The sequence below is a fragment of the Eriocheir sinensis genome, unplaced genomic scaffold (assembly GCF_024679095.1).
Source record: "Eriocheir sinensis breed Jianghai 21 unplaced genomic scaffold, ASM2467909v1 Scaffold236, whole genome shotgun sequence".
Lineage (NCBI taxonomy): Eukaryota > Metazoa > Arthropoda > Malacostraca > Decapoda > Varunidae > Eriocheir > Eriocheir sinensis.
The window spans coordinates 499,043-512,500 of record NW_026111539.1 but is presented as its reverse complement, the minus strand read 5'-3'; the positions used below and the strand labels follow the sequence as shown (position 1 = coordinate 512,500).

The following is a 13,458-nucleotide window of genomic DNA, read 5'->3' as shown; positions in this document are numbered from 1 at the left end:
AAACTACCCACATGCTGTCCAGAAGATCACCTATCAACCCGGACTCTAGATTCTAGGATCAAAGATGAACGCCGGGAGGGGTATTATTTATTACGTATGGATTGTGTGCTCTTGTAGGACGTGTGTTCTATAACTGACAAGTGTCATTTGTTTACTGGAGTGTTCATGGGAGTGTTATGTTGATACTGAGAAGTTATGTTCTGTTTCCAGACTGTACCAAGGTTTTAAGCTAAGTTAAGCTTGGGTAGCCGCATCCAAGTGTTTCCGTACACACACACACACACACACAAATATATATATATATATATATATATATATATATATATATATATATATATATATATATATATATATATATATATATATATATATATATATATATATATGTATATTTTCCCACTAGTAGTACGGGTTGTGTCCACCTCTCTCTCTCTCTCTCTCTCTCTCTCTGATTATTTCATCTCCATTGGTAACCTTAGTGCACACTTCTACGTACAAAGGGAGAGGAGGGGTTGTATCTGTACATCAGTACAAGAACGAAGAACATCATTATTGCAACTCAGACTTAATAATAGTTTTATTTCCATTCCAGCCTTTGAGGACTGTGCCACAGACCTGTACTGCTCTGCAAAGATTGTCAGGGAGTACATGAACAAGTTTGGCAAGGTAAGGAGGCTTTTTTTTTCTCCTCTGCTGTTCTCATGTCTTGCCAGAGACTAACGAGAGCTAGTTAACCGTGAGGCATGATCAAGGCGAGACTGCTGCAAGACGCATGACCAGGAGTGGCGTGGTGCCGGCCACTGTGACTGCTAGGCCACCAGTACTGCTTTATACTGCTTCAGAAATACTCACTTTAGCTTTGAGATGAAACTGCATCACTGTGACAAATGTAGTGGAATGCTGAAAAAAAAAATACTTATCGACACATATCATGACAGATGACATCATATTTCGGCACAACAACACAATAGAAACAATGCACAAATTTGTTTTATGACAGATTTTAATTGAGCATTTTTTTCATATAATTTCAATGTATGCTAAATGATTCTCAATAATCAACAGATTTTTATCATCCTGGAAGTGGATGTAAGCTCTATGCTCATATTGTTATTTACGTATTAGAGTTGCAAGTGTATCTAAGCTCTATGCTCGTATTGATCTTTACACATTAAGTGTTGATACATAATCCCAGGCATGAGCAAGAAATACCCAGGACATGAAAGTGCTGAGAAACATTTATCAGGGTGTGAAGGACTAGTAGAATAAGAAATGAGAGGGTGTTGGAGGGATACAAAAGACAAGAACTGTGTGAGGATTGAAATATAAAAATGTGCCGAGGTGGTACGGTGCTAGTGAGAAGGTGGAAAGGGTGGTGACAAGGACCTCCTGCAGCAAAGTTGGCAGTGAAGGCGGGTAGGGACATTGCAAAGGAAGGTTGCTGCACATGGATCGGATGCAAGGGATAAGACGAGAAGGAGGTTTGTGAGGGAGAATGAAAAAATGAAGGAAATGCATTTTTTAGCTTGAGAACCACCATAAAGAGTCTGTGATGGTGCTAGTGATAATTTGCATTTATTTATTTCCAAGGGTCTGGACACAAGAGTGGTCCATTTTATTGGTCAATCTCTCCTTTGATTCAGGCTTTTTCTTGTCTTTCTTGTTCAACAGGAAATTTGAGTGCTATCCTTTTTACACGAAATGGGGTTGCTGATGATGATGATTGACGATGATGAACAGTTATCCTGATGTATCTGTAAACTGTTCAAGAGTTAAGCTTTATGAATCTTCCATACGTGCAATTTGTTTTCACAGGAAAATCACCCGACTATGGCAACTAGGAAATGTTCAAAAGATTCCAAGAGCTCGTATTGTTCCCAAATGAACCTCTGTTCAACAAGAACTATGGTGACCAGTCTGACTGCATAGTTATTTTATTTTTTTTAGTCTGAAATAAGAAATTAAATTACCTAATGCAACACAGTGTTTTTCCTTAGTTATATTAAAAGAAGCCCAAATGTTGGTGATTTCAGTTCTCTAAAATATTTGGTCAACACTGGATCCCCGCCTTACACCAGTGACCCAGTTTTGCACAGTGCTAAATTGTTTTGCTGTAATCTGGATAAGACTTATTAACATGCTGATTATTAATTCTACCATCAAGGACTGTGATGGTGATGGTGTTGTGAGCTGCAAAGATTACGTAAGGATTCATAAATTGGGCAAGGCTGCCTGTGACGTTCCCCTCCCCCCTGACCGCTTCACTGCCCAGTTTGAGAAGTGTGTCACCCGCCTCAACGTGTTCTAGTATGTGTCTGTTGCTGCTCACGCTTGCCTGCACTAATCAATTATTAAGAAACTTTTTTGCCCAGTTTTAAATAGCCTTCTGTATTACAACTCAGCAAGTTGTCTAAACATCAAACTAAACGATTCCACATAACCAAATGCAAAAATGAAAAACAGAAACAAAATCTCACTACACATTTGAAACACAACCAAATAAAAACACGACAACTAATTCCACACAAAATAAACACCTGAGAGGGGAAAGTGGTCTGCATAACTGTTAGTCTGGTTTCACATAGCAGATGTGGGCATACATAACATGAGCAACATATATTTAAGTGAGTGGTACCAGTCAACTTCCATAATGGTATACACTTGTTTGAGTTAAAGTTACTGATGATCAAGCCTCACTGTAATGACTGAAATGCATGGTAAGAAAATAACATGCCATACTATATATGAACCAAGCGTGTCAAATACTGCACGTTCCACTCTTGATTCAGTATACAACAACCAGCTCCCTCGCTTGATAATCATTAAAACCTTGCCAACACTTCAACATCTTGTGCATGCTAATTGTGATGATAATTTTTGCAGCCTTCAGGTAGCATTTGTTACCGTAACTATTCTTAACCTATTTTCAAACTAACCATGTCTATTACTAACATACTATAAAACCCCAACCTTTACATTAAATGGTTTCATATGATGACAAACAGTTTATTTGTTGAGATAAGTTTCCAGAGTTTCAAGAGGGTAATTTTCAGGATATTTTTTTCCTTCCTCCCGACAGGACCCCAAGAAAGGTGACTGCAATGGTGATGGGAAGATCGACTGCATTGACTATGCTTACATGCACAGACTCGGAGGCTACACCTGCAAGGACCCGTCCATGACCAGCACGACCTTCTTCGAGAGGTTCAACACGTGCTGGAAGGTGGTCCAAGCAGCAATGCCCAAGGAGTCTCCTCAAGCTAGCTAATCTTCTTTTGTGTCTCTTCAAGGAGATCTGAGGTGTTCATTGTCACTTCTGTGTTACCAGTTGATCAGGTTTTCAAGTGATTTTGTTTTCCATCTGAAACTGTTGTGCATTGCATTTCATAATAATGATTCATCCTCATGAGCTCCCTCTTTCCCTTCAAACTGTTATTTATGCTGCTTCATCATTCACAATTTATTTATTTCCTATTAATTCTTTTGATGCTTACATGCTTTTTCTTTGCATCTTTGATTGCTTTGAACGCAGTCATGAATCTTCCCACATCACCATAGCATTGTTGTGTGCACACTGTGTCTGTGTTTTCTGAGATATTTGGTCTATTAGGGGCTGAAAAAAGTGTTTATGTATTTTGTTGCAATTTGATAAAAGCTTGCTTTTATCTATAAACTTTTGTAACTCATGAGTGCTAAAGTCATATTCCATCTTGTATTTTCTAACTGAATAAAATGAATGAAAATGAAGTGCTTATCAACCCGAAGAAACTATTACCTTACAAAGTACAATGCTCCGGCCAAAACAACAGAATATGATACTCCTGGTCCAGATCTGTGCTTAATTTTGCTGGTAACAGCAAGGGATTCAAAGGCGTGCCAAATATTTGACATTTATATCACTTGTTCAGTCTGATACAAACTGAGCCTCAGCTACACATCTCTCGGCTAGTACATTGCTCACCACGGGAATGCCTAATGGGGGGCCCTAGGGAAGCTAGGGTTGTACAGACTCAAACCCAAGTCTTTCAACAAAGGCAATATTGACTTCTAGGAGACATAAATGGAGAACACCTACATAGATAAATGCTGTACAAAACTGAGCAGATAACTTACAGTACAATGAGAGGATGGGTTATTTAACATTAACATTTATATTTACGTTAGTTAAGCTACACAACGACGATTTAAATCAACTCTAGCCAGACTATAAATAAATAAGCGATTTTTCAACCTTATATTATTGATCTTTCATTCTCCGGTTTAAAATCTGGGATTATAAGACATCCTTACAAACTAAGTGTACATATATATATATATATATATATATATATATATATATATATATATATATATATATATATATATATATATATATATATATATATATATATATATATATATATAATGATTACTTTTGAAAGAGAAATATCAGTATATAACACATGTCAACACACAGTCCAGGACAAGCAATTACTTCAAAACGTGAATACTTTTGTGTCACTTTCATCGACAGTTTTTAGTATTGATGCAACATTCGGCAAATATTTTGAATTACTTTTTGATGATTTACTGAACAGAACTTTTACATATATTTCTGTTCCAAAGCAAGTGAGTCTTATCAAAAGGGATGTGATACATATACTTGATGCCTGTTTTGTGGGTTTGTCAAGCTGTGACCGCTGTGGTAGGCGGCAAGAGGCAAGTACCTAGACAACTTGTCTGATTGATCCACCACTAATTCAATATTCTTCTTGTCTCTCAGGGACAAAGCACAGTAAAATTTGAAGTGCAAAAACTGGATAATACAGCACACACACCCACCCACACACACACACACACACACACACACACATACATACAAACACACACATATACACACACATAACCTAGAGTGCTAAACAGGTTAGAGTTAATGCTACATTGAAGGAAATCTATTACGTCCCAAAACTCACTGCAAAAAAACCTTGGCCAGCATTCTCGTCATCTCGTCATCCTAGCACCGAGCAGCAACACCACCTCCTGCCCGGTGAGCCCAGGATGCGAGGCTGGCCGCGGCACCGATAATTCCCTCCTATAATGTACTCGCTAAACAGGAGAACATGATCACGTTCTGTACAGAGATAAAAAGTTATATAAGAGCAAACCGTTGAAACTAATGATCATGTTATCCAGTTTGTACAATATGATAAGGGAAGTCACAAAATCTTCCCTCAATGAACGGTGGATGATAGTGAAAGAAACTATACCTATTGGATTTGCAAGAGCCACTTTCTTTCATCTATGTAGTGCTCAACACAGCACTTAACAATTGAAAAAGCCATTTGCATTCAACCAGAAATATTTTATCTGTTTATGTAACTAATCACAACCTTATTGGGATAAAGTTTAGAATGAGAAATTTTGAATGCAGATTGACTCTGATATTCCAAAGACATCCTTACTATTGTTTTCTATGATTTATCTTCGTGTTTACTAACCTGTATGACTCCTAAAGGCCTTGCCTATATAAACTACTACTTGTGTCACAGTTTTAGAGCCAGCTAGTTTCAGCTCTGAGTGTGACACTGGCTGGAATCCTCTGTATTATCACTCATGAAGGTAGAAAACAAGTTAGTTTCAACAACAGTCATGGCAAAAATCACAGAGGCAAGTATGTGTTGTGAACCCTTGGACAGTATGATCATGAGAAATGTCAGGCTAGGAGGAGTACGGCTGCCTCATGGCCCAGTTTTCATTTCCTAGATAACAGCAAAGATGAGTTCCAAGTTAGTGAGAACTGTTTGTCGTGCATCAAGTTAACATTGTATTTAAAGATGTCACTTTTCAAATAGTGAGCTGTACAGTATGAAACACTTTGAGTGTATTAATTAATTGATATAAGAACAGCTTAGCTTGTCAAAAGAAACATTTGTGTTGTTGCACTTCCATGGAAGGTATCTCACTTTGTTTTCATTTCCGTTACAGTTTTCCTATGATTATCAACACTGAAATTTTCTTCACAGTCAGTGTTTTTTTTCTAATGGCACAACCAATATACTTTTATCATATACATCTCCACTGCTTAAAAATAATATAAAAACTAATACATTTAAATCATTATGAAGGTCTTCACTATTAATTATTTAATTATTGGTAATACTTTTGATAATGACTTCACTTTTCATTCACTAATAGATTTTGCTAATACAGGGTGTAAAAAAATAAAAACCGAAGAAGCATTTTCCATCAACCCAAGCGCACAGCAGCCCAGGATGTTAAGCACGAAATCTAATGGCATTTAACTTTCCAGTCAGATATCTGAGCTGACACATACATAAATCAATGGGATGATAGACATTTACATTTACATGTAGATATTGGGAGGATGGGAGAGGGGAAGGAGTGAAGCACACAAGCTGCATATCTTATGGATAAACTAGTGAAATAGGCCACTCTTCCGGGGCCCATCCAGGAATAAGCAACAGAACAGACAGAGAGGGACAGACAGGCAGATAATTATTCAAGCAGGCCTGCACATAGAAAAGGTTGAAAGTTATGCAAGATAAAATGCAATGAGAAGGAAGCAATGTGTAGTATATCAATTCCTAATGTAAATTACAAGATGTATTTAAGCATAAATATTAAATATATGGAATGTCATTAACTCAGTGCAATAAAAACACTCACTAGGCTGATTTGCACTGACCATGAAGAACATTTATATTGTAGAAAATACACTACAGGCTCTCATAAACTTGACATGTGAAGTAGGGAAAATCTGGAGAAGAAATGCAAAAAAATATCACTTAAAAAAATCTAGAATAAGGAACATGAGATATACAAACTGGTTTCCTTCAGTCAGCAGAAAAAATATATAAGGATATGAATGAACCTTTTGAAAAGTACAAAGTAACAGTAAACTTTGTATAGAATAAACTGACTGACTCTCTGATGTGAACCAAAATTCAGAGAAAACTCGCGTAAAATGAAAGTAGAGCAAGATGAAAAACAAATCTTAGAGTAGAACAGAAAATGACCCCACGGCTCGGAGCCACTCCCTCCCACAGCTACTGAACAGTTGTCGTGGTTCACCTTCTCATGAAAAGTTTTGTAGCAGTTTGGTGAAAGTTTATAAAAAAACATTCGCTTTAGTGAAGTCATGGCAAAATACTTGAAACAGGAGAAAAAAAGAGAAACAAAGGCTATATCTCCCACTAACCTTGCCAGTTTTGTATTTATTCTATCTGATTAAATCAATCTGAATCTTGGAGATGAGGAATTGATGCAAATTTTTAGCAATTAAGTTCATATTTTTCTTCCCTTTCCTGGATATTATCTCTAATACATCAGAAAAACTTCTCTGCCACCACAACTTGTTTGAATTACAGTGTCAGCTGATAGAATTAGGATCTTACTTAGTCCAAGGTTATGCCTCTGGGTATGGACTGTCCCGAGTAATAAAAATGGAAATTCTACAACCTGGCACGCTCACACAGGCACCTCAGTAAAGGCCACACCCGCGGAGGTTGTTGGCAATGATCACATCTGTCACGGCATCGAACACAAACTGGATGTTGGTGGTGTCGGTGGCACAGGTCATGTGGCAGTAGATTTCTTTGTTCGTTGATTTATTCTTGGCCTCGAACTGGGCCTGGATGTATGCTGAGGCATCGTTGTACTCCATGGAGCCTGTAGGAAACCATATTAGTGCTACCAAAAGACATACAAGAGAAAAGTGAGGTGAATCTACAACTGCACGCAGCTTAAATGGAAATTCATATAAATGCAAAGATTTATCTCTGACATTTCATTTACTTTTATCTATATTATATGAATGAATGATACAGCCATTCTTTTTGCATTAATAACACCCTGTTTCCCTCATACAAGGAGTAGTGACTGAGCTTCTAAGAATATGAAAACCTATAGTCTGTTCAGAGCATGAAGTCGGTTCAGGGTGGAGCTGGTATCGTCGTTTACCTCTAGCCTTCCTGCCAAATCAACCTTCGTACATGCATCTCTCTCTTATTTCCCATCCATGTGCTATTTGAAAGTGATATTTTATATATTCTGTGTATAGTAAAGGAAGTTACATTGTACAATGAGTGTCGATGTTTAGGATTATAACAACGATTTGTATAAATTCTATGACATGTGGCAATGATTTTTTCCCATGTTGCCACGTTTTAGTGGTGGTGGTGGTGGTGGTAGTTGTGGTGGTGGTTGGCGTGACCCCTTAGGTCCCTCCCCCGGGTAGAGAGGGAGAGAGAGGGAGAGAGAGAGCGATAAACAGGTGGGTTGTGGGTGGGTAGATAGGGAGACGGTGCTAATCTGATAATTGGCGGTCGAACTGGCAGCGTCGCACTCATGGAAATTCTGGAATCTGCCACACCTTGAACCAACTTCATGCTCTGAACAGACTATAGTGAGAAGTTGGGTTGCCCTGAAAGGTGGACTATACCGTATATTTGCACACTATTCACATAACATTATCTAGACCATAATATTTCCCATTCACTGACTCCCCGATGCAGTGGTTACTATGCTCAGCTCTCAAGTCAGAGGCCCCAGAGTTGATCCCAATGTGAAGTAGAGATGATAAGGCAGTTTCTGTGGTACCCTTGTTACTGCTACCTAGTATTCCTTAGGCACTAATAACAGGTTGGGTGTTATGGCCTGCATGCTGAGAAGGTGACTTATTCAGTATGTCCTCCATCACTGTACTCATCTATGGCACCATGGAGATGGGAAAGGTGGCTTTAAGGGGATGGACCTTACTTGTTCAGGGCCATATAAGGGTATTTATAAGTTTAATATCATTTGTTTTCTTGTGAGTGCCACCACCTTTTAAACCTTTACATTCCATGCAGTCAGCTGATCATCTGCAACTTCTCCTAATTGGATTTCTAACAGCTTAACCCCTTGACTGCAGATTTCCTACAAGAAGACATCACCAGGCTACAGGAATGGAACAAAAAGTGGCAGCTACAATTCAATGAAGAAAAATGTAAAGTCATGCACCTAGGGAGGGGAAATCCAGCATACCAATAACACATGTGAAACACTCCACTATCAACCACAGAGGCAGAGAAAGACCTGGGAGTTTATGTAATCAGGCTACCAGTGAAGGCCAAATCAGTGTCAATAGCAGTAGACATGTAAATTAAAAGCTGGGCCAGGACTTTGCCATTCAGTTTTGTCTCCACACTAAAATGATGAAGGTGAAGAACATGAACTTACCGGTGTACTCTGGGAAACAAATGGTGAGCGGTGACCTCTTGATCTTCTCTTCAAAAAGATCCTTCTTGTTGAGGAAAAGGATGATGGAAGTCTCCCAAACCATTTATTGTTGCAGATGGAGTCAAAGAGCTTCAGTGACTCCTGCATGCGGTTCTGTGGAAGGAATCATTATATCAAGAACTGCATGGCTACTAAGCTGACAGAAAAGTATAAGGAGGATCTATTTATGAAGTTATACCACGTGAATAAAATAATGGTTACTGTTCCATGATTTTGTTTCCTTGTATCTATGTTGACACTATTCCAAGACATGTGGAGAGGGAGGGGGAGAGAGTGTTATAAGAGTGGAATTAAAGAGGATCACTTACTGTGGTTTCGTCTTCATGTAACACTTGGTCATACTCCGACATGGCCACGCAGAAGATGATGGCTGTCACGTCCTCAAAGCAGTGGATCCACTTCTTCCGCTCTGAACGCTGGCCACCAACATCAAACAATCTATGGGTGGCAAACAGTTAATCATCTGGTCACGTCTACCTCCTGTACTCCACCGCCTGAGTGCTGGTGGTGATGGATCTAAGAGACACACTGCTAAATCAGACATTCTTCAAAGATTGGCTAATATCAAATATCTCACCTTTTTTGTAGGACATTTAATTTTTAAGGGTTATTCTTGTAATGAAATTTTCTCCATCCAAATAAAATGTACATTTATTCAGCAATGTTCAGTCATAAATAAAATACTTCTCATGCGTGGCGCTGGGCCGGGACACCGACAGACTGACATGTACTCGCCAACAGACAGTTCTTGAGGAAACAATTATGGATATCTACTCCTCGTCTTAAAATGTAAATAATTAATATTAAATTACCAACTATAGAAGCAAATACACTGTACAAAAGTGAGCAGTCAATCTTATAACATACATGAGAGGATGGGTTTTAATACCATATACATTATCAATAATAATCAGACAATGTTACACAGGAATATGCAATTCTACTGCTAGACATCTTCGGAACCTTCTCTTCATTATTTTCATGAGGGATTTTTCAATCTTTTTCTCAATGTGCATAATATATTTCTATCAAATACTGGTACCACAATCTTAAACAGTAAGAACAAAGATAAAAGAGGGATATACTGTACCCGACTTAATGATACGGGAGTGACTAGTGCTGGTAACGTTCCTCACTCCCACAAACAAGCCTAACACCACATACAATTTATAGATGTATATATATATATATATATATATATATATATATATATATATATATATATATATATATATATATATATATATATATATATATATATATATATATATATATATATATATATATATATATATATATATATATATATATATATATATATATATATATATATATATATATATATATATATATATATATATATATATATATATATATATATATATATATATATATATATGTAATTTTTGGAAAGTAATTGTCAAGTCTATCAAGTTACCATAAACTGAAGGACTCTCACAACAACTAACATTATTATCTGACTGATTGTTACTGGATGATGAAGAGGGATATGCAATACCTTCACCAGCAGAGCCTCAATAATGGCAATATATATTTCAAGTTCTCATAAACTATTAACAATATTTAAGGCTCAAAATAGCAAATGGCATTACGATGACTCGCAGTTTAACTTACGTTGCAAGAATACAAAACTGAAGGGATTCATTGTATGTAATGTCTAATAGTCACCTTAGAATTTTCAAAGATGAACGGAAATCATACGTAATCAGACAGTTTTTGGCAGAGCAAACCATGAGGCGGAGCGCCCTGGTGTGGCGGCGGCTATGTGGCAGTGTGATGCTCAGCACGCTTGGTGGGTGTCTCTGGGACCACCAGGAGGGTCGGCCTTGATCTGCAAGCTCAACAACTCAAGTCTCAAGTAAAACAAAGTTAAATCATTTTGGGGGCGGGCTTTTAAGTTTTATAAGGCTCACGCAGCTTCCAGACTTTATGTAGTTTTATTAAAATCAAGTGTTGCTACAAATAAGACAAAGACTGCTTCATTGTAAAGAACTGCATCTAATTTTTCTGAAAGTATATATATATATATATATATATATATATATATATATATATATATATATATATATATATATATATATATATATATATATATATATATATATATATATATATATTAGATACTGATTGCTAATAGATAGGTAGACAGACAGAAAGATATTTAGTTGGATAAATATTTTTGAAGGTTGTTGTTTACAGAACATATTCACTGATAACCAATTCGTTCACTTTTAGGGTTGTCTAAGTACTTCTATATGCAAGATAGCAGTGGTCCCGATTCCCGAAAAATTTCAAGAATTTTAAGTGACTTATGAAACTCCTATTATGATACAATGTGCTTCATAGTAATTTGATTCTGGGTGCAGAACAGGGATTGTGAAAGCTCTCACAGAGCAGGACTAACTAAGTCTGAGGAATGCATAAAAAGTAGGCTGTGTTTGAAGCTCTTTAATCCTGCATTTTCATCCTTCAGCCCAAGATGACATGCTCACTGATTGCCAAAGTGTGATAGGCAGCAGCTCACCCTGCAGAGCACTGAGGGCTGGAGTGGCACACCTCAGTTCCAGGGGTCAAGGTATTTATCGGACTGTTTCTGTTCTTGACATCAATCATGGTCATTTTGGAGCAGACTATATAGCGTCTTTATCATTGCAAAAAAGAGAAAATCTGCAAATTGCATTTTTTCCAAACAGTTCAACAGTACTATGGATGAAGAAAACTAGACATGAATTTCAAGCCAAGTCAAGTGGTTGGCTGTCACAGAGCCATTTGTTCCATCTCTGAACTCCTGAGAGATGACTCTTTGACAGCAGTACAGAGGCCTGCACTTTGTGCCTGAACACCTCGGCCTGGCTTGGCAACACTACAGGAAGAGTAACTTCTAATTGTACCATGAACAAACACAACTACTGCGATAGTATACATACCACCAAAGACAAATTATATTTCTTGAGTCTCTGCCTTAATCAGTAACCAAGTTTTGTTCAGCATCTAAAATAAGATTTCTCTAGGTAATGATGCACAAAGGATGGCATAAGGCAAGTGCTGTTAGTGGAAATAAGTGCATTTTCTTTCAATTTCAGGAAGAAAAATCTCTTATATACTAAGTTTCTTCATATTATCCTTGTTCTCAATCACTTGCTAAGCATTGTGACCAGCATCACTTTAACAAAAAATAGGTAATGATTTAACTATGGCTGTTATCAACATCTGATCCTCTAGTCAGTCGGTGCACAGGGATGAGCTACACTGCACCCAGGGAGGCAGCACTCTTGTCCTTAGACACACAAGGGACACTTCATCTCTCTCCTCATGTAAACTGTCTAGGATATTTTGCTACAAAATTACCGTTCTTCGATTTTGTGACAAATGACTAAAAATAATGAAATGACTAGATGTAAATGACACTCACTGTCCAGTTAACCATTCCTATGGCCTATGAAAAGTCCCATTAACTATTAATTTGTATGTGGTCTCAAATCTACACTGAATACCTATCGAGTACACAGTGTTTAATTAAGATCAACTCGGTATGAAGTATAGCTTAACAGTTAAGCTTTGCTATACGTTTCATCCATAATACTGTCACAAGCTCCATCATAAGAGAAAACTTAAATATCTTCCTTACTTTCATTTTCTTTCGGGATATAATTTTTGAAGCAAATATTTGGTAGCATAAGGCTAGTCTAAGGATGTGACTCGCCGAGGCTGTCACACAGTCTCGGAAGTATTCCCTAAACAGGTCCATAGTATATATCTTTCATAATTCGTACTTTAGTAATTTTTTTTGCAATAAATAGTTAATTACATAAAACACTCAACAGTATCCTGGTTTCCTCCTCAACAATAAATGCCCCACGACCAGAGTCTGACTCAAACATCAGGCTGCTCCTCCTCAGTCCCGCCCTTCACCTGGGCATGGATGAGGGGCAGGCTGGGGCAGGTGGTGGGGAGGGTACAACTAGCAGCTCCTCCCAGCAGATGCTCCATCCCTTGCATGGGGCAGGAACATTGCTGGGGCAGCAAACTAGACCACGACTGTACCGGAAATTTCCTACTCTGAACACAGCTATGTGGAGAGGCACTCCTTAATAAAGGCCACACCCACGGAGGTTGTTGGCAATGATCACGTCCGTCACGGCATCAAACACGAATTGG

The 13,458-nt window shown here is 37.8% G+C and overlaps 1 protein-coding gene and 1 pseudogene across 1 annotated transcript in view; one reads left to right on the top strand and one right to left on the bottom strand.

Moving 5' to 3' along the window:
* Positions 1-3,686, top strand: part of LOC126991070 (uncharacterized) — a 7,619-nt pseudogene extending 3,933 nt beyond the window's left edge.
* A 2,042-nt stretch (positions 3,687-5,728) lies between these two features.
* The window catches only part of LOC126991065 (guanine nucleotide-binding protein G(o) subunit alpha-like), a 248,579-nt gene continuing 240,849 nt past the window's right edge, over positions 5,729-13,458 (bottom strand). The window contains 4 exon segments of the mRNA XM_050849759.1: positions 5,729-7,668; positions 9,220-9,315; positions 9,318-9,372; positions 9,588-9,717. Coding sequence (XP_050705716.1) covers positions 7,481-7,668; positions 9,220-9,315; positions 9,318-9,372; positions 9,588-9,717 — 469 coding nt within the window. The 3' untranslated portion in view covers positions 5,729-7,480.